This window comes from Erpetoichthys calabaricus, chromosome 10 (assembly GCF_900747795.2).
Source record: "Erpetoichthys calabaricus chromosome 10, fErpCal1.3, whole genome shotgun sequence".
Taxonomy (NCBI): Eukaryota; Metazoa; Chordata; class Cladistia; order Polypteriformes; family Polypteridae; genus Erpetoichthys; species Erpetoichthys calabaricus.
Genome location: NC_041403.2, coordinates 121,389,493 through 121,416,118, shown reverse-complemented (window position 1 = coordinate 121,416,118; position 26,626 = coordinate 121,389,493). Strand labels below are relative to the sequence as shown.

Sequence of the window (26,626 nt, the reverse complement as noted above, 5' to 3'; positions counted from 1 at the left end):
GCTTTCTTAAACTACTGTTTGCTATGTATTTTCACTCTGAAAGTGTTCTTTGCTATCATTTCATGGATAGCTCTTCAAACAATAAATGTTTGGATAAAGGACTCTCTAAGCCTTCTAAGCACGTATGTCCTTAACACCTTCATTATTACCTCTTCTTGAATCTCTAATAGAAGATCTCAAGTTATGACTTCCCACTTTTGTACATGAAACAAAAAATTATGATTAGAAAATTGCACCCACTGGTGGACTTAAATAACACATGAGTCATGTGTAAGAGCTGCTTTCAGCTGGGGACTTCTTGAGCATAATCAGCTTTTGAAGATATAAAGTATCATGCAAAAAAGATTTCCTTATGAAAAGATTTCCTAATCACATACAGTTGCCCTATAAAAGCCAAGCAGAAAGAACCATGTTGTGCTGTCCGACAGACAAAATACTAGAGCTTGAAGCCAGATGTGGAAAGATGTTTATGGAATGGGTTGGAAATCAAAAGAAATATACAAATGAAATTAATAAAACTCACAACACTACAGTACGAAAGCAATTTACCTTTAAAGACCCATGACAAGGTTAAGTATCAGTATGAAGAAGGACAGAATGGAGAATTGCAAATATGGTAGGCAAATGGGAAAGTGTACACAAAATGTTTCCTTTACCTTTAAACTGCCTTTTGTTTTAAATAAATTATTGTGTTATGTTGTGTCCATGGTTAAAAAAAACATTTGTTCAGTTTTTTTAGAGCAATTTATCTCACCATTGAAGAGAAATAGATGACAGAAAAAAAGACATTACAATGTCACTTGGGCCATATACAGTAGTTACATTTTACACAACACAATGCTAACCTTTAATTACTTGTGTTTAGTGCCCATTGTAGAAGGTATAAAAGAGGACTACTGCAAACATTTTACATAAACTGCAAAATTTTCTCCGGCAGTTAAATTGCTACTTCTTCACTTTTTCATTTTCATTTGCTGATCCTTGCCTTTTCTGTTTTCTCATTGCTTTGCATCAAATGAAACATATTTTTCATTTGATCCTTTTTAAAGATTATGATGCTCTAAATTATTACCCCTAAGAGTTTTCACAAGCACCAATACACTGCACAATGCCTCCTCATTACCTCTTTCTAAAAAGAAATACCATTGAAATTCTCATCACAGTCATTGAGTTAAAAAATTAAAAGTGTAGCGGCAGCTAATAAATATTTGCTTCATTATTTCTTGTCATCTTAAGTGATGTCTATACCAATCAATACGATTATTTTTATCTAACACTGTCAACACACTTTAATCAATTTCCAATTATTAGTATCGACACTATTTGGCAAGAAGTTTGTGGATGCCTGACTATCATATTTGTATGTGCTTAATGGATACCCTACTTCCAAAATCATGGGCAATAATATTGAGTTAACCAATCCCCTGCCATAGTTATATCAGCCTCGACTCTTTCTTTGAAGATTTTGGAGTGTGTCTGTGGGAATTTATGGCCATTTAGCCAAAACAGCATTTATGAGGTCAGGTAAGGATGATGGATGAAAATTCCTAGCCTGCACTCTGTGTTCCTAATCATCCCTAAGTTGTTCAGTAGGGTTGAGGTCAATGCTCTGTGCAGGCCACTTGAGGTCCTCTAAGTCTTTATGGACTTAGCTTTGGGCATGGGTCACAGAAAAGGGCCTTCGCCCAACTTTGCCCAGAAGTGCAAAATTGTCTTAAATGTCTCTATTTGCTGTAGCATTAACTGTACCTTTCACTGGAAGCAAGGGGTTTAGCCCAAACAACCCTAGACCATTATGCCCCCTCTGCCAAACTTTACAGTAGGCACGGTGCAGTCCAGAAGGCAGCGTTCTCCTGGCATCCATGAAATCCAGACTTGTCCATAAGACTGCCAGATAAGTGTGATTCACCACTCTACACAGCACATTCCCACTGCTCCAGAGTAGTTCAGTGGTGCCATGCTTTACACCACTTCAGCCAATGCTTGGCATTGCACATAGTGATCTTTGACTCTTGTGAAGCTACATGGTCACTGCAAACCATTTCATGAAGCTCCTTACACACAGTTCCTGTGCTGTTGTTGCTTCCAGAGGCAGTGTGGAACTTTCTTGCCAGTAATACAACCGAGGAGAGGTTAACTATAATGTACTCTGTAAGTGTGTGTGGCCTCCCACTTCATGGCTGAGCTGTCATTGCTCTTAGATGCTTACAATTTACAATAATAGCACTTACAGTTGAATGAGTCAGATCACACACTGACTGTGGCAAAAGTGGCCTCCTCTGAGAGAACCATGTTTAAGGTCACTAAGTTCTTCAGTATGACCCATTCTACTGCCAGTGGTTGTCAATGACTATGTGCTTGATTTTATGCACCTGTTAACAATGGGGTGGCTCAAATGCCTGAACTCAATCATTTCAAGGGGTTGTAAATGCCAAGGTGGATGGACTGGCATCCCAACCAAGATGGAGGAAAGTTCCTTACCCTTACAGGAGGCTACAGGTGGATGGACGGGCATCCAACCCAGATTTGTCCACAGTACCTTTCCTGGACAGGAAGAAATGGAGGGACAGGGAAGGACTGTCTCTGGGGCTATTTATTCCCCAACTACGCTAGGTGGTAGCTTTTTTCGGGTATAGCTCCCATTCATACTCTCGCAGGGCACCATAGGAAATGTAATCTCAGTGAGCAGTCCTGTTGGGGTGCATGGGTTTCACAAAAGAGGGCTATAAAAAAAGGTGCACAACTGGAGGAAGTTCCTGACCTGGAAGTACTCCCAGGTCTGGCATAAAAGAAACCACCTGGCTTCATCCAGGTGAGCTGAGTCGGGTGGAGTGGACAAAGCTTGCCTGGAGGAGATATGGAGGAGTTATTGTGGAAGGTCTGCGTTTGGGAGGAATTTGACCTGTATAAGGTATCTGGTTGAATAAACACCACTTTTGTTGAAGCTCTTGACTGAGTGACTGCACTTGTGTTTGGAGTCTGGTGCTCTGGGTGACCTCTAGTGTCCACAAGGTGTCTACATGCTATGGCCATATAGTGTACATTGTCATCCCAGATAAGGACCAATATGTGAATGTGTTACAGTGTGTTATAATTCATCCCATCACTGTAGTGCTCTAAATAAAAAAATAAAACTATCTCACAAAATGAATTCAAATTAGGCTACATCCCTGCCAACATTTTTGCCGTTGCTTGAGACCATTTTCTCTATTACAAAAAATTACATGTAATCCAACTCAGAGTAGCAAATGGGCTGCAGTCTGTCCTATCCTGGCAGCATTCGGGATAAAGCATGGGAAAATCCTGGGCAGAGCACCAGCCCATTATAGGCTGGGGCATTTTATTTAAGCCAGTTGACCCAGTTTTTTGTTCCATCTAATTTATTCCTCATTGTCTCTCTGGTGTTTTCTTCAAGACTTTCCAACAGCCTGAACTGATGGAATTCTGCAATTATGTCAAGGTAAAGCAAAATGACCTCTACCTGCGCTGGGCCCTCACTCACTAGTTCAAAGACTTCATTTTATCTTTTGGGTGATTGGAACTGAATGTAGAAAACAGACATTACCTAGCATCATGAAAAGGGCTAATAAAGGTCTTTTTAAGATAGGCTTAGTTAAGGCATGGAGACAGATTATCAAGTAGACATGTAAAAACAAATGTACAAGCAGAAAATCAATAACCAGAGAAGCACAAATGCAAGAGGAAGTTTCACATGAAGAGTAGTCCTAGGCTCAGTAAATAACTTCAAATTAATAAATGCAATACGTAAATACCAAAGGGTTGAATGAAACTATAAATCAGCGATACAACACAATAGTCATAATTACATATTCCAGAACACTAAATAAATCCTTCAGGGCACCTGTGCAGACTATGGTGAAGAGTATTTAAGATGAAAGCCAGGAAACACTTTTCATTAAGGCTGCAGAATTCTGTATTAAACTACCAAGTCATGAAGACGCAGGGCCATTTTAACATATGCACATAATGGGCACTGGCCGGGGGCCCCAGGAGCATAGGGGCCCACAATGTTACTGATTTTGCCTGAGAGCCTATGACGCTGGTAAGTTGTCCCTGTGTAGATGAAATGGAAACTTTTACAAGTTTCAAAAAGTACCTGGATGAAGCACTGCAATAAATTAACTGTTACCTACGTATGAAAGACTGAAGGACTGAATGGTCTTCACTTGAATGTCAAACTTCTTATGTTATGTTATGTAAAATATATAACATAAGTCATTTAATGTCATGAATCAAGCAATGCTAAACCAAAAAAAGAGAGAGAAAAAAAAAATCACTCAGCAACAGTCTATTGAGTTACAGCCAGAAGGCCTTTTAAATAAGTCATCCAAGACATACCCAAATGATAAATTAACTTGTGTTAGGCAATGATAAACAAGACGTAAACCAATACACTTTATTGTGGGCATGCTAAGCCATTTACTAAATGATGGAAAAACTTTACAGCTAGCATTCAATACTGAATTATTAAAAACATTTTAAGGGCTGCCAAAGGGGTGGACTGATTTCTGTTGCTGCCTCACTCCTCCAGGCTGGTAACTTAAACACCTGGCCTGCTCTATACATGCTTGTTCTCTTGTGTCTCTCTGTGAGTTTGACTGAATACTCTTCCTTTCATATGCTAAAGAAGTGTGTGTTAAGCTAGACAGCATATCTAAATTGGTTTGGTGTAAGTAAGTACGTGAGCAAGCGTGAATAAGAATGTGCCCTGCCATATAATAACATCCCACCTATGGTTCTGTCCAGCCTTGTGATTGATGTAGTGTTGGATCGATTGACTTCAGTAATAACACCAGCTTTTGCATTTCAGTACCAATGCCAAAACGATACTAGCATGGATGCGTCAAGAATAAACCAGACTTTACAGTAGAGTATTGCCAAACGTCTGTGTTCAAGTATGTGACTGTATGGGTTAACTCCAGACTCTCTGGTTGGTTTTGGGAGCATTTCCAATCCAGCACCGTCGATAGTCATAGACATAAGTTGAGCTGGGCAAATGAGGACACACACAGTCTGAAAGGGATTAGTGTAAAACTCGGGTCTCCATTCCCAGGCCCTTGGCAATCATGGGAAACTGCACCGTGCAACACACATCTCCCACCACCAGTCCCTCTGCGTCTGTGAGAGACACTGCACATCAGGTTGCTACTACTCCCAGACAATTGTTCAGTAGGAGTGCCCTTCATCAGCCTTAGCCTCCTGCAGCTCTGAGGCTTGCATCTGACCACCTGCTTCTGTTCTCTTCAGCATGGGCTCTCTCCATTCTGTTTCTCTTTCTGTTCTTTCTTTCCTTCTTTCACTTTAACCTCCACTCTTTTTCTGTCCTTCTTCTCTTCTTTCTGTTCCTTTTTTTCTATTTCCCCCTGTCTCCTGTGTAGGCTCTTCTTATTTTTGGCTTCCTTAATTGGGTGCAGGTGTAACATGTGCGAATGAGGCACCTGACTGTTGCTTGCATTCGTGGGCACAGTCAGCCAGGCACCCCAAACATCCCACACCTGACGAATTACAAGTCATTTTGTTAGCATCTAACTCAATGCACAGGTAAATTACTGTTTTAAAGATTTGGTACATATCATACTTTTTTAGTACCAGTATACCATGCAACACTAGTCTGATGATACCTAAATAGACTCTGGCTCCCCTTGACCCTCTAGTGCACCATGTACATTTGCAAAAAATAATGGATGGAAGCTTTATTAAAATAAACTTCTTTTTTTCTCCTTCTGTTTCATGTCTTTGAAACTTTTTCTCCATTCTCTTCCACTTATCCGAGGTCGGGTCGCGGGGGCAGCAGCTTGAGCAGAGATGCCCAGACTTCCCTCTCCCCTGCCACTTCTTCTAGCTCTTCCGGGAGAATCCCGAGGCGTTCCCAGGGCCAGCCGGGAGACATAGTCCCTCCAGCGTGTCCTGGGTCTTCCCCGGGGGCCTCCTCCCGGTTGGACGTGCCCGGAACACCTCCCCAGGGAGGCGTCCAGGAGGCATCCTGATCAGATGCCCGAGCCACCTCATCTGACTCCTCTCGATGCAGAGGAGCAGCGGCTCTACTCTGAGCCCCTCCCGGATGACTGAGCTTCTCACCCTATCTTTAAGGGAAAGCCCAGACACCCTGCGGAGGAAACTCATTTCAGCTGCTTGTATTCGCGATCTCGTTCTTTCGGTCACTACCCATAGCTCATGACCATAGGTGAGGGTAGGAACATAGATCGACCGGTAAATTGAGAGCTTTGCCTTATGGCTCAGCTCCTTTTTCACTACGACAGACCGATGCAGAGCCCGCATCACTGCGGACGCCGCACCGATCCGCCTGTCGATCTCACGCTCCATTCTTCTCACTCGTGAACAAGACCCCGAGATACTTGAACTCCTCCACTTGAGGCAGGATCTCGCTCCCAACCCTGAGAGGGCACTCCACCCTTCTCTGGCTAAGGACCATGGTCTCGGATTTGGAGGTGCTGATTCCCATCCCAGCCGCTTCACACTCAGCTGTGAACCGATCCAGAGAGAGCTGAAGATCACGGCCTGATGAAGCAAACAGGACAACATCATCTGCAAAAAGCAGTGACCCAATCCTGAGTCCACCAAACCGGACCCCCTCAACACCCTGCTGCGCCTAGAAATTCTGTCCATAAAAGTTATGAACAGAGTCGGTGACAAAGGGCAGCCCTGGCGGAGTCCAGCTCTCACTGGAAACGGGTTCGACTTACTGCCGGCAATGCGGACCAAGCTCTGACACCGGTTGTACAGGGACCGAACCGCCCTTATCAGGGGGTCCGGTACTCCATACTCCCGGAGCACCCCCCCACAGGATCCCCCGAGGAACACAGTCGAACGCCTTTTCCAAGTCCACAAAACACATGTAGACTGGTTGGGCGAACTCCCATGCACCCTCCAGGACTCTGCTAAGGGTGTATAGCTGGTCCACTGTTCCGCGACCAGGACGAAAACCACACTGTTTCTCCTGAATCCGAGGTTCGACTATCCGACGGACCCTCCTCTCCAGAACCCCCGAATAGACTTTTCCAGGGAGGCTGAGGAGTGTGATCCCCTCTGTAGTTGGAACACACCCTCCGGTCCCTTTCTTAAAGAGGGGGACCACCACCCCGGTCTGCCAATCCAGAGGCACTGTCCCCCGATGTCCATGCGATGTTGTAGAGACGTGTCAACCAAGACAGCCCTACAACATCCAGAGCCTTGAGGAACTCCGGGCGTATCTCATCCACCCCCGGGGCCCTGCCACCAAGGAGTTTTTTGACCACCTCGGTGACCTCAGTCCCAGAGATGGGGAAGCCCACCTCGGAGTCCCCAGGCTCTGCTTCCTCATTGGAAGGCATGTTATTGGGATTGAGGAGGTCTTTGAAGTACTCCCCCCACCGACTCACAACGTCCCAAGTCGAGGTCAGCAGCGCACCATCACCACCATATACAGTGTTGACACTGCACTGCTTCCCCCTCCTGAGACGCCGGACAGTGGACCAGAATCTCCTCGAAGCCGTCCGAAAGTCGTTCTCCATGGCCTCCCCCAAACTCCTCCCATGCCCGAGTTTTTGCCTCAGCAACCACCGAAGCTGCATTCCGCTTGGCCTGCCGGTACCTATTAGCTGCCTCCAGAGTTCCACAGGACAAAAGGGACCGGTAGGACTCCTTCTTCAGCTTGACGGCATCCCTCACCGCCGGTGTCCACCAACGGGTTCGGGGATTGCCGCCACGACAGGCACCGACCAGCTTACGGCCACAGCTCCGGTCAGCCGTCTCAACAATAGAGGCACGGAACATGGCCCATTCGGACTCAATGTCCCCCACCTCCCTCGGGACATGGTCGAAGTTCTGCCGGAGGTGGGAGTTGAAGCTACTTCTGACAGGGGGCTCTGCCAGACGTTCCCAGCAGACCCTCACAACACGTTTGGGCCTACCAGGCCTGACCGGCATCCTCCCCCACCATCGAAGCCAACTCACCACCAGGTGGTGATCAGTTGATAGCTCCGCCCCTCTCTTCAACCGAGTGTCCAAGACATGTGGTCGCAAGTCCGACGACACGACCACAAAGTCGATCATCGAACTGAGGCCTAGGGTGTCCTGGTGCCAAGTGCACATATGAACACCCCTATGCTTGAACATGGTGTTTGTTATGGACAATCCGTGACGAGCACAGAAGTCCAATAACAAAACACCACTCGGGTTCTGATCGGGGGGGCCATTCCTCCCAATCACGCCCTTCCAGGTCTCACTGTCATTGCCCATGTGAGCATTGAAGTCCCCCAGCAGTACGAGGGAGTCCCCAGAAGGTATGCCCTCTAGCACACCTTCTAGGGACTCCAAAAAGGGTGGGTACTCTGAACTGCTGTTTCGGTGCATACGCACAAACAACAGTTAGGACCCGTCCCCCCACCCGAAGGCGGAGGGAGGCTACCCTCTCGTCTACCGGGGTAAACCCCAATGTACAGGCTCCAAGTCGGGGGGCAATAAGTATACCCACACCCGCTCGGCACCTCTCACCGGGGGGGCAACTCCAGAGTGGTAGAGAGTCCAGCCCCTCTCAAGGAGATTGGTTCCAGAGTCCAAGCTGTGCGTTGAGGTGAGCCCGACTATATCTAGCCGGAACCTCTCAACCTCACACACAAGCTCAGGCTCCTTCCCCCTTCAGAGAGGTGACATTCCACGTCCCAAGAGCCAACTTCTGTAGCCGAGGATCGGACCGCCAAGGTCCCCGCCTTCGGCCACCACCCAACTCACACTGCACCCGACCTCCTTGGCCCCTCCCATAGGTGGTGAGCCCATGGGAAGGGGGACCCACGTTGCCTCTTCGGGCTGTGCCCGGCCAAGCCCCATGGGTGCAAGCCCGGCCACCAGGCACTCGCCAACGAGCCCCACCTCCAGGCCCTGGCTCCAGAGGGGGGCCCCAGTGACCCGCGTCCGGGCGAGGGAAAACGCCGTCCAAATTTTTTATTCGTCATAGGAGGTCTGTTGAACCGCACTTTGTCTCATCCCTCACCTAGGACCAGTTGCCTTGGGTGGCCCTACCAGGGGCATAAAGCCCCGGACAACAGAGCTCCTAGGATCATTGGGACACGCAAACCCCTCTACCACGATAAGGTGGCGTGCATGACATAATTAAGTAATCTAGTAAGCACTGCACCAATGTCAGGGAGAAGACCACAGCTAAAGTTCTGAAAATTAGTACCTGTATGGATTTTGCATGCCATAGACTCAGTGAAAAATAACTATGAACAGAGAGGGCATAGAAAAGTGTCTTGTGTCTCTTTGCAAGTGTAGAGTAGCACAACAAAGGTAAGGTATTACATATACTTGAAACAATAAAAAATGAACCAACCTTATTGGTTGCTGGGTAAAGAAGAATAAATAATAAACAGGATGGAGGCTTTGTCCATTCACACTTTCTTGAAAATATTTACTGTATGAGATAAATTAGCTGCAGCTCAGGGAAATTTCATGCTGTGCCTTTAAATGCTGAAACCCAACCTAAAATAAACAAAGCCTTTTGTCTGGCTGTCCCCGGGTTTGTCATAAAGTAAATCAAATTCACTTCCACCTAATTGAACTTCAATTACCTCTATATAAGTCTGTACAGAATTTTCTGGATTTTTTTGTTAATAAATCACTTCTGCATGTATGCAGTTTAGTGTCGGAGCACGTCCAATTGGAGTGCATTGGTTCAGCAGGAAAACCTTGTGGGAGGAATGAGGTATTTGGCACATCAACAGATGTCATCTCCCCTGCTCCCTTTTCTTTAAGACAGAAAAAAAAATACAAAACAAAAACATACACATTAGGAACCCAGTATTTCTCTGCTGTCAAGTCGCGATGCACACATAAGGAGTGATCGTGAGAATTCAAAACATCTTTGTGGGCCAAGAGTAATGCTGTCATGTTCTCCCACTGGGTGCTATCGCATATAAAGTTTCAAGCATAGTTGAAGCACTGGTGTGGTTTCAGCCACCAGGTCTGAGCTTCAAGTACTTGGCAAGAACATATGAGCCTGAAATATAAGGATGAATACCACCACCTCTATTCTGTGTAATGTGCTCCACAGTTTATTAAGACCATGTCCTAGGACTGTTATAGTTTACTGCTTTGACAATACCATCTCTGTTCTCAAATTAACAATGCACTTATTAACACGAGTCAACTATCACTTCTTAGTGAGAAAGCCATGTTATATAAAAGAATAAAAATTCATCAACAGACTTCCAGTCTGAGTCATTTCCCAAGTAAAATACTTATTTTTGGTGTGTCCCTGAGTTGCACTTCAGGCTTGAAACTCTGCTAAAGGCAAACTGTAACAATCAAATTAATTACAGTATATGGTATTTTCGGGTGACAATACATGAGTCTTTAAATGTCCTGGAGGCAACTGGAATAATACATAAGATGTGATTCAGACAGAGATAACTTAGATTAAATATAACAGCATGATTATGGTTTGGAGACAGAAAGTTAAAAAAATGCAAATGACTTAAGAGTCAAACTGGAGTCATGTAGTCAGTATGAAAAACAAATAAAAGAATAACAGGTCTGTGGCATGTGCAGTAAGTATAGAGATATACTGCATCAAATACAACCCAACTTTAGTCCATATATTATAAAACTTGTTTAGAAATGCAGATTTTATCTACAACTAAAGAGTGTGAGACATTAGGAAAGACTAAAGTAACCTTGTTTCAACCTAAGCAAACTGAGACTGCCTCTTACACAAATAGAATCTGGGAAATTATAAGGTTAGCCCTCCAAGAAATTTACTGGGATTTGCTCATTCACAGGATACCAAAATGAACCAGTAATCATCTAGCTAACAGCATTCACACAACCTTAAGTAAAGGGACAGAGGTTCTGGAATTTGTATAAAAACGTCCATGACCACCCACACCATATTTGTTTTCATTGTAGTCTGAAGAAAAACAGCCTAGTGCAGTCTTCCTTCTACTTTTACTACTTTCTGAGAAATAAATTTATTTCACAATGTACTTTGATCAAAAAACATGTTATAAATAAAAAACACTGTGTGTCTGTTGTAGAAACTACAAGAGATACCAGTTTAAAATGATTTGACTGTGTTGGGGAGGATGAGGAAAAGAGCAAAATAAAATTTGTGCAAAATAAGAAAATATAAAGGAAGCCAAAGCTTAAAGACAGAGCATTACCATGTACTTCAAAGTTGTTTTTGAGGACATGGTGTGTTCAGATAAGCATATATGTATATGAATAATCACATCACAGGAATATTAAGCTTTTAAATGTATTTAGAACAGCATGTTATCCATCCATCCATTTTCCAACCCGCTGAATCCGAACACAGGGTCACGGGGGTCTGCTGGAGCCAATTCCAGCCAACACAGGGCACAAGGCAGGGACCAATCCTGGGCAGGGTGCCAAACCCACCGCAGGACACACACAAACGGGCCAATTTAGAATCGCCAAACCACCTAATATGCATGTCTTTGGACTGTGGAAGGAAACCTGAACGCCCGGTGGAAACCCATGCAGACACAGGGAGAACATGCAAACTCCACGCAGGGAGGACCCCGGGAAGCGAACCCGGGTCTCCTAACTGCGAGGCAGCAGCGCTACCACTGCGCCACCCAGAGCATGTTATTTCTTCTGTAATTCATAAAAAATAATAAGCATATGAAATATGTCTGTTGTATTATTGCATCGCTTGTTTACAGTACCTAATGTTTGCTTACAAATGTCCCAATTCCAAATCTTCTTCTTTTTACCCTCTGGCCTTCCCCTTATCTGGGGTCACCGGAGTGGAGGTGAATTTCTCTCTTTTACAGCTATTTTCCAATTCCATTCATTCTCCTGCATATCATTCTCTAATACTTCCATTAATCTTGTTTTTGATGTGCCTCTCTTTCCTTCTCCTGACAACTCATATCTAATACTTTTCTTAGCACATTGCTTTCCTCTAACCGTCATTCGTGTCCACTATAGTCCTTTTATATTTCAGCTCTCCCTAATGTTCCTATTTTCTTCTCGATCTACATTGTTTTCCCTGGACCTCCATTACAGAATTTTAATCTCTTGGACTTTTATTCTTTCAGTGCTACATTTAAATTAATTTGCTTAGCAGACACTTTTATGCAAAGTGACTTACAAAGGAGGTCAACATAATCGAGTAACATTAGACTAGGGACTGTTTTGAGCAAGAGTAGCAGGACAGTTCACAAAAATTATGACCACAAGTGAGGCTTTAAAGCTAGCATCAGCAAAAATATAATTTAAGCAATATGACATATCCACAGAGCAAAACAAATTCATTAACAATTTGACAGATATTCAACAATTTTTCCCCAAGTTGCTACAGTAAACATTAATGCTCTAACATCTTTTATATTCTTCCTTTTATCTTGTAAATTGTCTTTTTTGTCACAGAATATTCTGCTACACTTTCCATCCTTCGCTTTGCCTAATTTCTATCCATAGGCCTCTATCCATGCAAAAATATATGTTCATGTTATATTGCTGCACTTACAGTACATAATGATTTATCTTTCTATGAAAATGTTATCAATGTATAAATTCATTATACTCAAAAAGAAAATGGTGTCCATCATGGTTATCTGTGTAACCCATCCTAGATTAAAAATTCTGACAATTCATCTGTAATGCATTATACTCCTCTAAACTGAAAACCATTAATGAAATAGTGAAGCTATAAGACCAGGTCACTTTTGGATTCATCAATTACATTTCAGAATGTTTTTACACAAGGTACAGCACATATGAAACAAAAAATCCTCCAGTCACATAAAATGTGACAACAGTAATTCAGGTCTGGCAAGTGTGAATTAGCCATTTAGGATTACAGTTCAGTTTCATTTTTACCTTACTGAAGCGAGAAGCAAAGGTCCCCGTCAACAAAGAGTGGAAGATGATGATGGTCTCATCCAGGTCCCAAACAAAAACACGCTGGGGAAGTAGAAAGAATTTATTTAAAAAATGACCTGACAGTTACATTAAGGGTTCAAAAATGCCACAAGGCGGAGTGGTGGCTCTGAGGCTAGGGATCTGCACTGGCAACCAGAAGGTTGCCGGTTCGATTCCTGTAAATGCTAATAGGGACTCTGCTCTGTTGGGCCCTTGAGCAAGGCCCTTAACCTGCAATTGTTAAGCGCTTTGAGTAGTTAGAAAAGCGCTATATAAATGCAAAGAATTATTATTATTAACATTCCTAGTCTGATGTAAGAAAACGGTAAAGATGCTAAGAATCTGTAAAGTAGAATAGAAGCTGTGTCTATTCATGTTGTCTTTTTTCTCACCTCAATTTCAGAATCCAAACTGGGTGCTGGGTCACATATTCTTTTCCGTCCCCGTAACTTCCCATCAGACCCACGTCTTGACTGGGCCATGTCCTGATCCTTTCCTGGAGTGGAGGGACTTGCTGGAGGTTGGAACTCTCCTGAAAGAGAAAACAATTCATGCAGGCTGGCAAACTGGACTTTAAACTTCAAGATTGCTTGTTCAAGTTTGGTACATGTTACTTTTCTCAAATCTGATTATTGTTTTTATTATTTTCACAGTGAAGTCACTGCATCAGAATTTTCGATGCTTATTTCTTTCAAGGGCATAACTGTTTATTAGCAATGGTGCAGGTGCCAGTCATACAGTCTGCATGCATGTCAGCCTGGTGTGAGTGTTTAAGACAGTATATATGGCACCCTTGATTTGTGATATTACAATAAATGAAAAAAAAAACAAACCAGTGACTTTTTTAAACATAAGTTTCTTTTCTGAATACCTTGTGTCTTTTTTGTCTTTCTTCTTGATTTTCATGTTTTGTTGTGGTTTAGATGATTGGCCCTGCTCAAATATTATTTAACAAAATTCTTACAATTCCCACTCTAATTCATTATGCTGTTCTAACTGTTACTTAACCTGCCTCAGTTACACCATAAAAAATAGACCATATCATGTATTTACCATGGCTAAATGTGTCCATCTCTGAATAATTACCCCAATCTTTTGATTCTTCAGGGCCAATACCATCAAATTATTACTGTTATGTCCACCTCCACCTGAATCTGCTTTTGAAGACAACAGCTGCATGAAGTCGGAGGCTATTCTGGTAGTACTGGGTGTAAGGCTGTGACTCAATGTGTTCATCATGGGGCTTTTTTACACAGACATCCTCCCTCACTTATGTAAACTGGTGCTGGTTTAACTAACCTTCACATCTAGCTTCAGAAGAGAAAACAGATATAGACCCTCCACAAATACAACACCTGGGTCAAAGATCAAACCAAAGTTTTTGAGCCTAAGTAGTGGCTAAGAAGTTTTTTCTAGCAGGTGGTACAGAGGTGAGTGCTGCCATTTAATGGATTCAGCATCTGGGGATCGAATCCCATGCTCGTCGGGTGTTGCCTGTGGAGTTTGTGCATTCTTCCCATACAGTGGGGCAAAAAAGTATTTAGTCAGCCACCAATTGTGCAAGTTCTCCCACTTACAAAGATGAGAGAGGCCTGTAATTTTCATCATAGGTATACTTCAACTATGAGAGACAAATGAGAAAAAAAATCCAGAAAATCACATTGTCTGATTTTAAAGAATTTATTTGCAAATTATGCAAATTACAAATTTGCAAATTATGCAAATTACAGGCCTCTCTCATCTTTTTAAGTGGGAGAACTTGCACAATTGGTGGCTGACTAAATACTTTTTTGCCCCACTGTATCTGCATAGGTTTTCCTACAGCTCCTCTGGTTTTCTTCCCAAAACCAAAGATGTGTATATTAAGATAATTGCTGATTTTAAATTGGACTGCTTCCTGTCTGGTGGCCCCACCTTAACCCTGATATGGAATAAGTGGGTTGGAGAATGTTATGTTATGTAATATTTTATGACAGGTTGTTACAGATGGTGGAAAAAATATACTCATTGTAAATTGGATTTGAATAGAAGTAAATCACTTTTATAGAAAATTATTTCAATATGCTTTGCAAAACAAAACATGATTTTTCAAAAAAATGAGACAACATTCAAATACCCAGAAAGTCATTAAAACTAAACACAAAATGGAACAGTGGAAAAAACCCAAGTATATATGGAAAGAACAGGCAAAACCCACATAGACAGTTACCAGACTGAGAGCTATAGATACTAGACACATGAGCATATTTACATATTAAATATGATATTCAAAAATTAACAGACTGTATACCGTGATAGTGATAAACTAAAGGTTTGAATAACATGGAACATGAAAGAGGCCATAAAAGTATTGCTTTTTGTTATTCACTTTGTGGAGACCCGCCCCGGGCACAGACAGGCAGACACTGATGGTTCAAATCCACACACACGTTTATTATACATTGTCCAACTATTTACAGTGTACCACGCACAACCCAGTGCCCCAGCACCACACACCCTCAAGTCCGGGCTCTCAACAGTCCTTTCTTGCCTTCCTTCACCGCCTCTACTCCTCTCTTCTGAGCTTCATCCTCTTCCACCCGACTCCAGCTGACGAATAGAGGGAGGCGGCCCCTTTTGTGTCCACCTGGACGTGCTCCAGGTGCCTTCTAATGAGCTTCCTGCGACACTTCCTGGTGTGGCGGAAGTGCCGCACGAGCACCTGGAAGCACTCCGGGTGTCCCTGGTTTTCCTTCCGCCAGCACCTCTGGGTGTGGTGGAAGTGCTGACGTCCAGGGCTTCATAGGCATCTTTGAGCCCCCTGGTGGTGACCACGGGCCCCTGTAGGGTTGAGCTTCCATGCTCTGTTCCCATGGTCCCCATACCAACCAGGGTGGCTGCCCTCTCGTGGTCCGGAGGAGGCGTAGTTCCGGTCCTTCCAGGCATCCCGGCTGGGGGCCCACCACAACTTCTATTTCCTGTTCTTACTTCAAAAAAGAAATCACATTACTTTATATTTATGGCATCTGTTAGCTTGTTTTATCAGAATGAGATCTGACATGAATAAACCTTTCTCTAAGTTTCCTCATTTCTCTGCTATGAAATGAGGAAACATGACAGTATATTTCCACTAGTCACACCTTCTCTTCTCTCTCTCACACACGCCCCTTGTCATTTTATTGTATGACTGATTCTATATTCTTGGAATTAACTTTTGGCTTCTCTGTGAACCCTATGATCACTTAACATACATTTAAAAATAGTCTTTAAAATGATGACAGCAACAACTTCAGGAATTGGTATATTGTATAAACTGGCTTAAAGAAATTTCCAGCCTCAGAAAGGTCTGTCGGTTGAGTTAAATTCTGGTGAAGCTCACTGGTTGCCTTTTTGGCTTTATAGATAACCACCTGATTTTTGTAAAATGCAGTTCCAGCCCAAGTACAATGGCCATTTTTTCATTTTATATTAATTTAGTTTACTGTATGTGTTTTCCACAATAAGGCCTATCTAGACACTAGCATTGGGTTATTCCAGATTCACCCTCAGGAAGTGAATTGATCCATAAACAGACTTTGTGTCCATTTTGTCTCAATAATTCCTTCTCCTACTTACGCACAATAATCTAATAGGACTCAGGTGTAGATTGAATTGGTCTTAGGACTAACTTCTCTTTCTCTCTCATTCTTTCCTAAGGCACAAAACGGAAGAGGAAGCAGAAGCAGACAATGGCCAACAATGAGAAGAACTCCAGGCTCTCAACAACCAGATCCAGAAACTCCTGGCCAGATGGAGGTACCTAAGGGATTTGAAGGATCGGCTGCTGGAAAAACCATCCCTGCCATGTGAAATCGATGTAACACACCAGCATTCAGTAACATCGACTCCACGTTGTGCCGCTCACCTCCAAGGCCATGTGAGTTTCACCCCCGCACACCACAGATGAAGACCTCGGCTTGTTTCAGCTATGCAGGTGGGTGTTCAAGGCTAGAACACCTCCATTGGCACAGGCGAGCATCTTGACCCAGAACCGGTTTGACCCTCTCCGCGCCCCCAGTTTGCCTTCAACCCCGGGTGATGTATTCGTGATGGGTGATACAATTGTAAGAAATCTCAACATCACATTCCCTAATCAGAAATCTTTTGTTTCTTGTTTTCCCAGTGCTTGTGTCCGAGATGTTATGAGACATGCGCCGACAGTCTACGAGAAGCAAAAGAACAGGGTAGTGGGATCTATTGTATTACATGCCGGGGTAAATGATGTGAGGCACCGACAGTCGGAGATTCTCAAGGCTGACTTCGAAGCACTAATCAAAGCCACGAAGGAGAGGACCCCGTAGGCAAGGATCTTCATCTCGGGTCCACTACCTCTCGTTTGAAGATCAAACAAATACTACATTCGTCTGCTGGGATTAAACAACTGGCTGAAAGGCTTCTGCAAATCAAAACACTGAGTTCATTGACAACTGGGACCTCTTCTGGGAGAGGCCGCGTTTCTTCAAGCGGGATGGTCTGCATCCAAATAGATTTGGTGCCCGGGTCCTCTCGAAAACATTGCTAAGGTAATTTGTCTCTCTTGACTGTCTATTTCTACTCCTAACCCCTTCCGTAATGCTAATGCTTTGCTAGGACATGATAATTCTTTAACAAAGTCTTCCGCAAAAGTGCACTGCATTACTACTCTAATAACTAATCTCAATGCATGTAAAAAATCTAGGCAGTGCGGCATAAACACTAATAATTTAATTACAATTACACCTTTAGATGAACAATGTATTAAATCTATAAAAACAGATTATAGATTAAATAAAAAATACGCACAGAGCGGCGCTAATAAAAATAACTTAATTTCTATTTCAAATACCCATGACGCACATAGAATTCAGCTCTGCTCCTCCGAAACATTAAATATGGCACTATTAAATGTTAGAGCAGTAACCAACAAGATGTTTTTCATCAACGATCTTATTAGTGATAGAAAAATTGATTATATTGCTTTTATTTATAAGTGAAACGTGGCTTAGCTCAAATGGTACGGCTGTTTTAATCAAATCTACGCCTCCGAATTAAAGTTTTACTCGTTCGGATCGCCAGGGAAAGAAGGGTGGTGGTTTAGCAAACATTTACTCATGCCAGTTAAAGTGTAAAGATGTCAGTTTTGGTAAATTCAAGTCCTTTGAGTATCTCGCCGTTGTTATTCATGGAGATTCTCACTTTCTATTATTATCCTTGTATAGACCTCCTAAATTTAATGCGTCTTTCTTTGAGGAATTCTCAGACTTGGTGTCAATTATAATTACGAACTATGACACACTCCTAATAGTCGCCGACTTTAACTTTCATATCGATAATCAGTGTGACCCAAAAGTAAAAGAGTTCATGAACCTCCTGGACTCTTTTGATTTGAGACAGCTTGTTAATCAGCCTACACATAAAGCAGGTCATACGTTAGACTTAGTAATTACCAAAGGACTAAAAGTTGATGTAAAGCAGATCATTGATATTGGTCTATCAGACCATTTTCTTTTACTATTTAATATAGAAATATTGATAGAAAACATTCATGAGACGCATCTATATATATAATTCTCTAAGCCGCCGTCAGAGCGGCACGACACCCATGAAAGCACGCAGGAAGGAGCCATATATGGATTCTCTAAGCCGCCGCCAGAGTGGGCAAGACACCTATGAAAGCACGCAGGAAGGATCACTCTAAGATCATTGGATACGACGAAAACTCGCCTAAGCCACGCCCACCAACTCAGACGCGATGCCTCAGAATACACGCCGTCATTGCTGTTTGTCTGTGCTACAGTCCGCATGCAGCTTTGAGCCACATTGACTTTTCGGTTACGACACACGACTGCGTGCAACATCGCAAACTGTTTTTACATGCTACATACAGCAATTCACATCCGCGACAAACATGCGTCTTCTTAGATGGTCCTGCAGGAACACGGAAAACGTTTCCCCGCCCACCAAAGCAGGACCATGTAAGAAGAGGCATGTTTGTCATGGATGTGAATTGCTGAATGCAGTGTCTAAACCAGTTTGCGAGGGGTATCCCATGGGATCCATAAAACAATCCTTTACAACTGAGGTTAAAACACAATGAAGGAAGCAGTCTTTAAAAACCAATAAGCCCTGTGCCTCTGTTTCATTACCGTCTCACCTGCTTCACCGATGCAGGCCCTGCAACTGTCGAGACGCTCTCTCACCAGCTGACCTTCTCTGTGCCTGACTCCACTATATGCTGCAATAAAATTATGAAAGTATGGGTGCATTTTTTCCACACAAGCTGTGTGTGGGGGTGGGTTGGTGTTAGTTAATTAGTTACTCGAAGGATTTCAAGATTTAATATGCACAAGCGATAACACTACAAAAGCAGCCCAAACCAGAAAAGACGGCTGGCAAAAAGTGGCCGACAAATTACACGCAAGTGCATTGTTCTTACTGAAAGCAATGTTACAGATTTTGCAAATGTTCATTTTTTTTCCTCTGCTTAAAACACATTTAAAAAGCAGCATGATTATGCGGCGTATACTACTCCGCGAGTTGATATGCAGCGTGTACAACAGTTTGTTTGTTGCAGATAATTTGCCTTTTACTATTACACGAAGGCAATTTCCTGTTAATACTTCGTTACATTGATATTGCAGTGTTCTCAGTATTCAAACTGCTCTCCACACAGGGAGGAACCGGGATGCGAAACCACAATCTTCCACAGTCTCCTTACTGCAAAGCAGCAGCACTACTACAGTGCCACAAAGCAGTTAAAGAATACACCGGGCTCGATTTTCTTATCACTTCTGTTTACAGAGATCGGGTCATAGATAGCATTGTTACAATGTTACTTTTCTTGGTGGCTTATTACATTATACGGATGTTTCACATGTTCATTTTTTCCCCTGTGCTTAAAAGACATTAACAAAGTGTTTCTCAACTCAGTACGCAAGCTATATTAAGTGTCAACAACGAAGACGCGCTAAACCTTAATCTACAAGTACTGACACTTATCCCTACCGACGAAGTAACTTTCACCAGCGTGGCCTTCTTCGTCACAGACGATCCCGGTTTCAGTCACGGACAATTATATGTTGCTCTCTCCAGAGGTCTATCTTTTCATTCACTCACAGTGGTATCCACAAACCCACCCCATTTGGACAACTGTGTCGTTCAGGAAGTGTTCACCCATCAATACCTAATTATGCGCCATATGCTACGCCACGGGTTGGCTAGTATTGTTAAAAAACGCTTCTTTGATTCATCAGCAGCTTTAAAATTTACAAACATTATAAGCAACCAGACCGTTTATAGTGCTAACTACAATAGCGAGGATAATGTAAATAGTAAGGTAGAAAAATTTAATACTAAGGTGAGAGCTGCTGTTGACATAGTTGCACCTGAAAAGACAGTTTAAAAATCTTCTAGCATTGTTATACCATGGAAGACCCAAAGAGTGTCTGATTCAAAGAGAACATGCCGTAGAGCTGAGTGTAAATGGAGAAAAACTAAGCTAACTATCCACTATGAGATATTGAAGGTTAAAATAACAGAATACAATAACACAGTCCATCTTGAGAGGTGCTGCTATTTCTCTAAGATTATAAATAACAATGCTAGTAATCCCAGAATCTTATTCTCTACGATTGATCATCTGCTAAACCCAAGTGACTCAAAGGAATTCCTCCAAAATAATTCCAGTAAAACCTGTGAGGCTATTGCTGTATTTTTCAATCAAAAAATTAATGATATTAGAAATAACATAGTATATCTCCTCAACACTGTGGATCCTCTTGAGCCCCAGTACTCCGTTATAAACAAATTAAATTCTTTCACCAGGATAGATTTACCTGACTTACATAAAATAATTTCTCAACTGAGACCCTCCACCTGCGTCCTTGACCCAATACCAACAAGTTTTTTCAAAGAAGTATCGGGCGTGCTAATTGATAATATTCTTGACATTGTAAACTCGTCATTAGATACGGGGGTCTTCCCAGACTGTCTTAAGACTGCTGTAGTTAAACCCCTACTCAAGAAAAATAATCTTGACCCCTCTGCTTTTGAAAATTTTAGACCCATTTCTAACCTCCATCCATTTTCCAACCCGCTGAATCCGAACACAGGGTCACGGGGGTCTGCTGGAGCCAATCCCAGCCAACACAGGGCACAAGGCAGGGAACCAATCCTGGGCAGGGTGCCAACCCACTGCAGGACACACACAAACACACCCACACACCAAGCACACACTAGGGCCAATTTAGAATCGCCAATCCACCTAACCTGCATGTCTTTGGACTGTGGGAGGAAACCGGAGCGCCCGGAGGAAACCCACGCAGACACGGGGAGAACATGCAAACTCCACGCAGGGCGGACCCGGGAAGCGAACCCGGGTCCCCAGATCTCCCAACTGCGAGGCAGCAGCGCTACCCACTGCGCCACCGTGCCGCCCCCCATTTCTAACCTGCCTTTCTTAATTAAAATTTTAGAGAAGAGAGTCATTATGCAGCTAAATGACCACCTCAATAAACATGCTATTCTTCATAAGTTTCAGTCGGGTTTTAGAACAAATCACAGTACAGAAACTGCACTTGTTAAAGTAGTAAATGACTTGTGGGTAAATGCAGACATTGGCCATTTATCTGTTCTCATCCTCTTAGATCTGAGTGATCTGACACCATTGATCACAATATTCTTAGAAGTCGCCTTAGTCAATGGGTGGGCCTCTCTGGCAGTGTCTTAAATTGGTTTGAATCCTACCTGGCAGGTAGAAAATTCTTTGTTAGTTGTGGTAATTACAACTCAAAGACACATGATATCCTATATGGTGTTCCACAAGGCTCTATCTTGGGTCCGCTGCACTTTTCGATCTACATGCTTCCGTTAGGTCAGATTATCTCGGGGCGTAACGTGAGTTACCACAGCTATGCTGATGATACGAAGCTGTATTTATCAATAGCGCATGACGACCCCGACTTTGTTGCTTCACTAACACAATGTCTTACTTGTGTTTCTAAATGGATGAATAGTAATGTTGTCAAGCTAAATAAAGAGAAAGCAGAAATTTTAGTGATTGGCAATAATGGATATAATGAGGTTATTAGAAACAAACTTGATGCATTAGGATTAAAAGTCAAGATGGAGGTAAAGAATTTAGGGGTAACTGTTGACTGTAACCTGAATTTTAAATCGCATATTAATCAGATCACTAGGACAGCATTTTTTCACTTAAGAAACATAGCAAAAGTTAGACCTCTTATATCACTGAAAGATGCTCAGAAATTAGTTCACGCTTTTATTTTCAGTCAACTAGATTACTGTAACGCACTCCTCTCAGGACTACCCACAAAAGACATAAATCGTTTGCAACTAGTGCAGAATTCAGCTGCTAGAATCCTAAGTAGGAAAAGAAAATCTGAGCACATTTCTCCAGTTTTGATGTCACTACACTGTGTACCTGTGTCATTCAGAATTGACTTTAAAATACTGCTTATGGTTTACAAAGCCTTAAATAATCTTGCTCCATCTTATATGTCAGAATGTCTGACACCTTATATTCCAAATCGTAACCTTAGATCCTCAAATGAGTGTCTGCTTAGAATTCCAAGAGCTAAACTTAAAAGAAGTGGTGAGGCGGCCTTCTGCTGTTATACACCTAAAATCTGGAATAGCACTTTAAAAAAACTGCTAAAACACATTACATTAACATGGCTTTCTCATAACTTCAATTTAGTTTAATCCTGATGCTGTGTATATTCAATTAATTATCATAACTATTCGTGGTGGCTCTAAAATCCGTACTAACTCCTACTCTCTCTTCTGTTTCTTTTCCCGGTTTTCTGTGGTGGCGACCTGCGCCACCACCACCTAATCAAAGCACCATGATGTTCCTACATTGATGGATTAAAAGCCAGAAGTCTACATGACCATCATCAGCAAGTCCTTCCATAAGAACCTTAAATACAAAGAGGACTGTTCATTTATGTTAGATAGAATGCCCAGAGGGGGCTGAGCAGTCTCATGGTCTGGAACCCCTGCAGCTTTTATTTTTTTTTCTCTAGCTGTCTGGAGTTTTTTCTGTCCTCCCTGGCCATCTGACCTTACTCTTATTCTATGTTAATTAGTGTTGTCTTATTTTAATTGTTACTTTGTCTTTTTTTCTCTTTATCATGTAAAGCACTTTGAGCTACATTATTAAGAAAATGTGCTATATAAATGTTGTTGTTGTTGTGTCAATCTAGGAAACACCAGATTCACTTATTTTTGTGCCACTTCCAGTCACAGTGCTGATATTATTGCAAGTCCAAGTTTAAGCCTGGCAACTGGGGTGATTCTGTTTCTAACAGAATACATGTACTAAATAGTCTTCTCTTTTTGCTTTCAGATACTCTTCTATTCTACTCTAAACTTACCGCAGCCACTGGATCATTGGTATATCTAGACAAAGGACCAGGATGATTCTGATGTTGATGATATTTTCATGATTAGTCACTTTTTCTATGTTTCATAATGGTTCAAGGGTGGATATTAATTCCATCCCAGTTTCATCTAGGTCACAGAGTGGTTCATAATTCCATCCAAAGTTTTGTCATGGTTGATAGAAACATTTAGGTTTCAACAAGGCTGATGGTCTCAAAGGCCTTCACTCATTGTTAACTTTCTTAGTTTCATTCCAGGTTGCCCAATACTGGATTGAAGTTATTTCTAGTCTGAGCCCAATTATGGTCTATTGGTGTTATTTCTGGTCCAGTTTTATCTACATTTACACTTACATTTAATTGCTTGGCAGATGTTTTTATCCAAAGCAACTTACAACAGAGGTAAACATAATCGAGTAACATTAAGCTATTACACACCACTCTACTCTACTCTTCCAATTTTCCAATCAAAGATTTTAAGAATTCCTGCTTTCTAGACAAGCCAGTTTTAGGTGGTTTGAGCAGAAGTTATGAAGTTATGTTGCGTCTCACATGGGAGATGTAAGGCAGCTACAGTGGATCTTATTGATCAGTCAGTGAACTGCCATGCAACTACTGTCCCCTTCAACTACTAGGTTGCACTAGGTCAATTCCCACAGCTAGAAAACAATATAACATTCTGAAAATTGGCCTATGTATAATACAATGACCTACAACATGTACATCTAGAGCCAGCAGTGTGACTAATCTACCAAGAGAGAGAAATGCCAAACATTCTTTGCTCATAAAGTTTTGTGTTCAACATTTTTCAACAACTGGGACAGCTTAAAAAAAGACTTACCTCCTAGTGACTCAGGGCTCTGGTTTGTGATGACTGAAGGCTGTTCAGGGTGCTGGTAAGATGCTGAAGTAGGGACAGCTGAGGGGCTGGTCATGAGGTAGGAGGCACTGTAGTGGGAGCTGTAATATGGAGAATACTGGCCCTGGCTGAAACCAGAGTAAGAGGAGAATTCCTTAAAAACAGAAGACAAAAAGAGCTTTTTTAGACAGTAACACAACAATTTCCATTCTCTTGTGATACTCCGTATAGTGGGATTTGACTCCAAGTTACACTCTGGGCAACTTGTAGTTTGGGACCGAACAGTTCAGAAAGAGAGATTGAAACACAAATAAAAGGACTGTACAAAAACTATATCGAAATTTATTAACAAAGCTTGCAAGTAAATGCAATTCAGTGTCAAGTAATTCCTAGGACACAGTTTATGTACAATGACACACAAAAAGTGAAAAAGATCCAATAAGCAAAAATAGTGACTATATCCAATACTTACAGTACACTCCCCAAAATCCAAATCCACTTATGTAGATTATGTAGCATGTAATCCTTTAGTGTAACCACACTGGTATACCATAATTAAAATTCATAAAAACATACTGAGTGTGAACTGAACAAACAAAAAAGTGCTATACAAGATACCATGAATAGCACTACTCAGACTACAGCGCAAAAGCTATAAGCAAGTCACCAGGGTTTATACTTCCCAAAACTTAATAAATAACATTTAATAAATACTTCTGAGAATTCTTCTCACTTTAATAAAATCAACAATCCATCTTAATAAAACGGTAAATGTCTGTGTGCCTGGCTAGTTGCTCTGTTCCTGTCATTCCAAAAGATGGGGCACCCCAAACATTTTTAGTAATATTATATTTTATCAACAGAATGTAATTGCAGACCACAGTACCTAGGAGGTCAGTCACGTAATGCCCCAACATCATGAAAAGCCCTCAATGTTAGTAACAAAACGCCCACTGCGTGCCCTGTTGGGTTGGAGTTGTGGGATGGTTGTCTGACTCAAAGGGCATTTCATGACTGACACTGTGGGTATTACCTGACCTACAGTATATCATAGGTATTACAGGCTGCAGTTACACCCATCTTTCATTTACGAATCCCATACTAAACCAAGTATAACAGACAATGGTTGCAGTGCACCATGCAATACACATAACACTGAAGTCTACGATAATTGTGTAGATTTCAGTCCATCTTAGATGGGTAGCACAGTTAGTCAATATATAAAATAGTAATTACAGTGAATTAGTTTTTTGGAAAAATATACTGTAAAGTTACTGTAAACAATAATTATTTAATTTAGAAGAATAGAAAACAAATAGAAAAAAGCTAACTTCCTTACTAAAAAGAGACTTGCTAGGCAAAAACTTTAATAATAATAATAATAATACATTTTATTTATACAAGGCGCCTTTCAGGGAACTCAAGGACACCGAACAACAATAAATAAATAAATAGATAAATAATTAAATAAAAGACACAATTATAAAAAACTTAAAACATCAGAAAATCTAGAAATTAAAACCAAACAAAACCATTATAATCAGGAGGAAAAAGAAAAAGCCATTTTAAACAGATGTGTTTTAAGTTTACATTTGAAGGATGAATATGATTTGATATTTCGGAGATCCGCAGGCAATGAATTCCAGAGCTTGGGAGCAGAACGGCTGAAAGCTCTGCTCCCCATGGTGGTTAGACGGGCGGGACGAACAGTCAAATGGGTGGAGAAAGAGGATCTAAGGTTACGGGATGGAATGGCAACATGAAGAAGGTCAGACAGATATGGAGGGGCGAGGTTATGGATGGCCTTAAATGTTAATAGTAGAATCTTAAAATCAATACGAAACTTAATCGGGAGCCAATGAAGCTGCTGCAAGACCGGAGTAATATGGTGAATAGATGGGATTTGAGTGATGATACGTGTTGCAGAATTCTGGACTAACTGAAGCTTATGAAGAGATTTATTCGGGAGACCAAAGAGGAGTGAATTGCAGTAGTCCAGCCGAGAAGTGACAAGACTATGAACAAGAATGGCAGTGGTGTGAGGAGTGAGGGAGGGGCGAATACGATTAATATTACGTAGGTGGAAGTAAGCAGACCGGGGTATGTTATTAATGTGAGATTGGAAGGATAGAGTACTGTCGAGGATGACACCCAGACTCTTGACCTGAGATGATGGGGAAACAACAAAGTCATCAATAATAAGAGAAAGATTATTGGTTTTGGATAATGAAGATTTTGAACCAATGAGGAGAACCTCAGTTTTGTCACTGTTTAATTTAAGAAAATTCGAAGAAAACCAGGATTTAATTTCAGCAATGCAGTCAATAAGCGAGGGTGGTGGAAAAGAGGAGGTGGGATTACCAGCAAGGTAGAGCTGGGTGTCATCAGCATAACAGTGAAAATTAATGTTATATTTGCGAAAAATATTGCCAAGGGAAGAAGGTAAATAATAAAAAGAAGA

General features: G+C 41.9%; 1 protein-coding gene across 2 annotated transcripts in view; it reads right to left on the bottom strand.

Annotated features, from left to right (window-relative positions):
• Nucleotides 1-26,626, bottom strand: part of eya2 (EYA transcriptional coactivator and phosphatase 2) — a 184,593-nt gene that overhangs the window by 40,517 nt on the left and 117,450 nt on the right. For both annotated transcript variants that reach the window (XM_028811847.2, XM_051932834.1), the window contains 3 exons: nucleotides 24,148-24,319; nucleotides 13,299-13,438; nucleotides 12,865-12,948 (listed from right to left, as the gene is read on the bottom strand). In XM_028811847.2, the coding sequence (XP_028667680.1) occupies nucleotides 12,865-12,948; nucleotides 13,299-13,438; nucleotides 24,148-24,319 (396 nt within the window). The remainder of the gene's footprint in view (nucleotides 1-12,864; nucleotides 12,949-13,298; nucleotides 13,439-24,147; nucleotides 24,320-26,626) is intronic.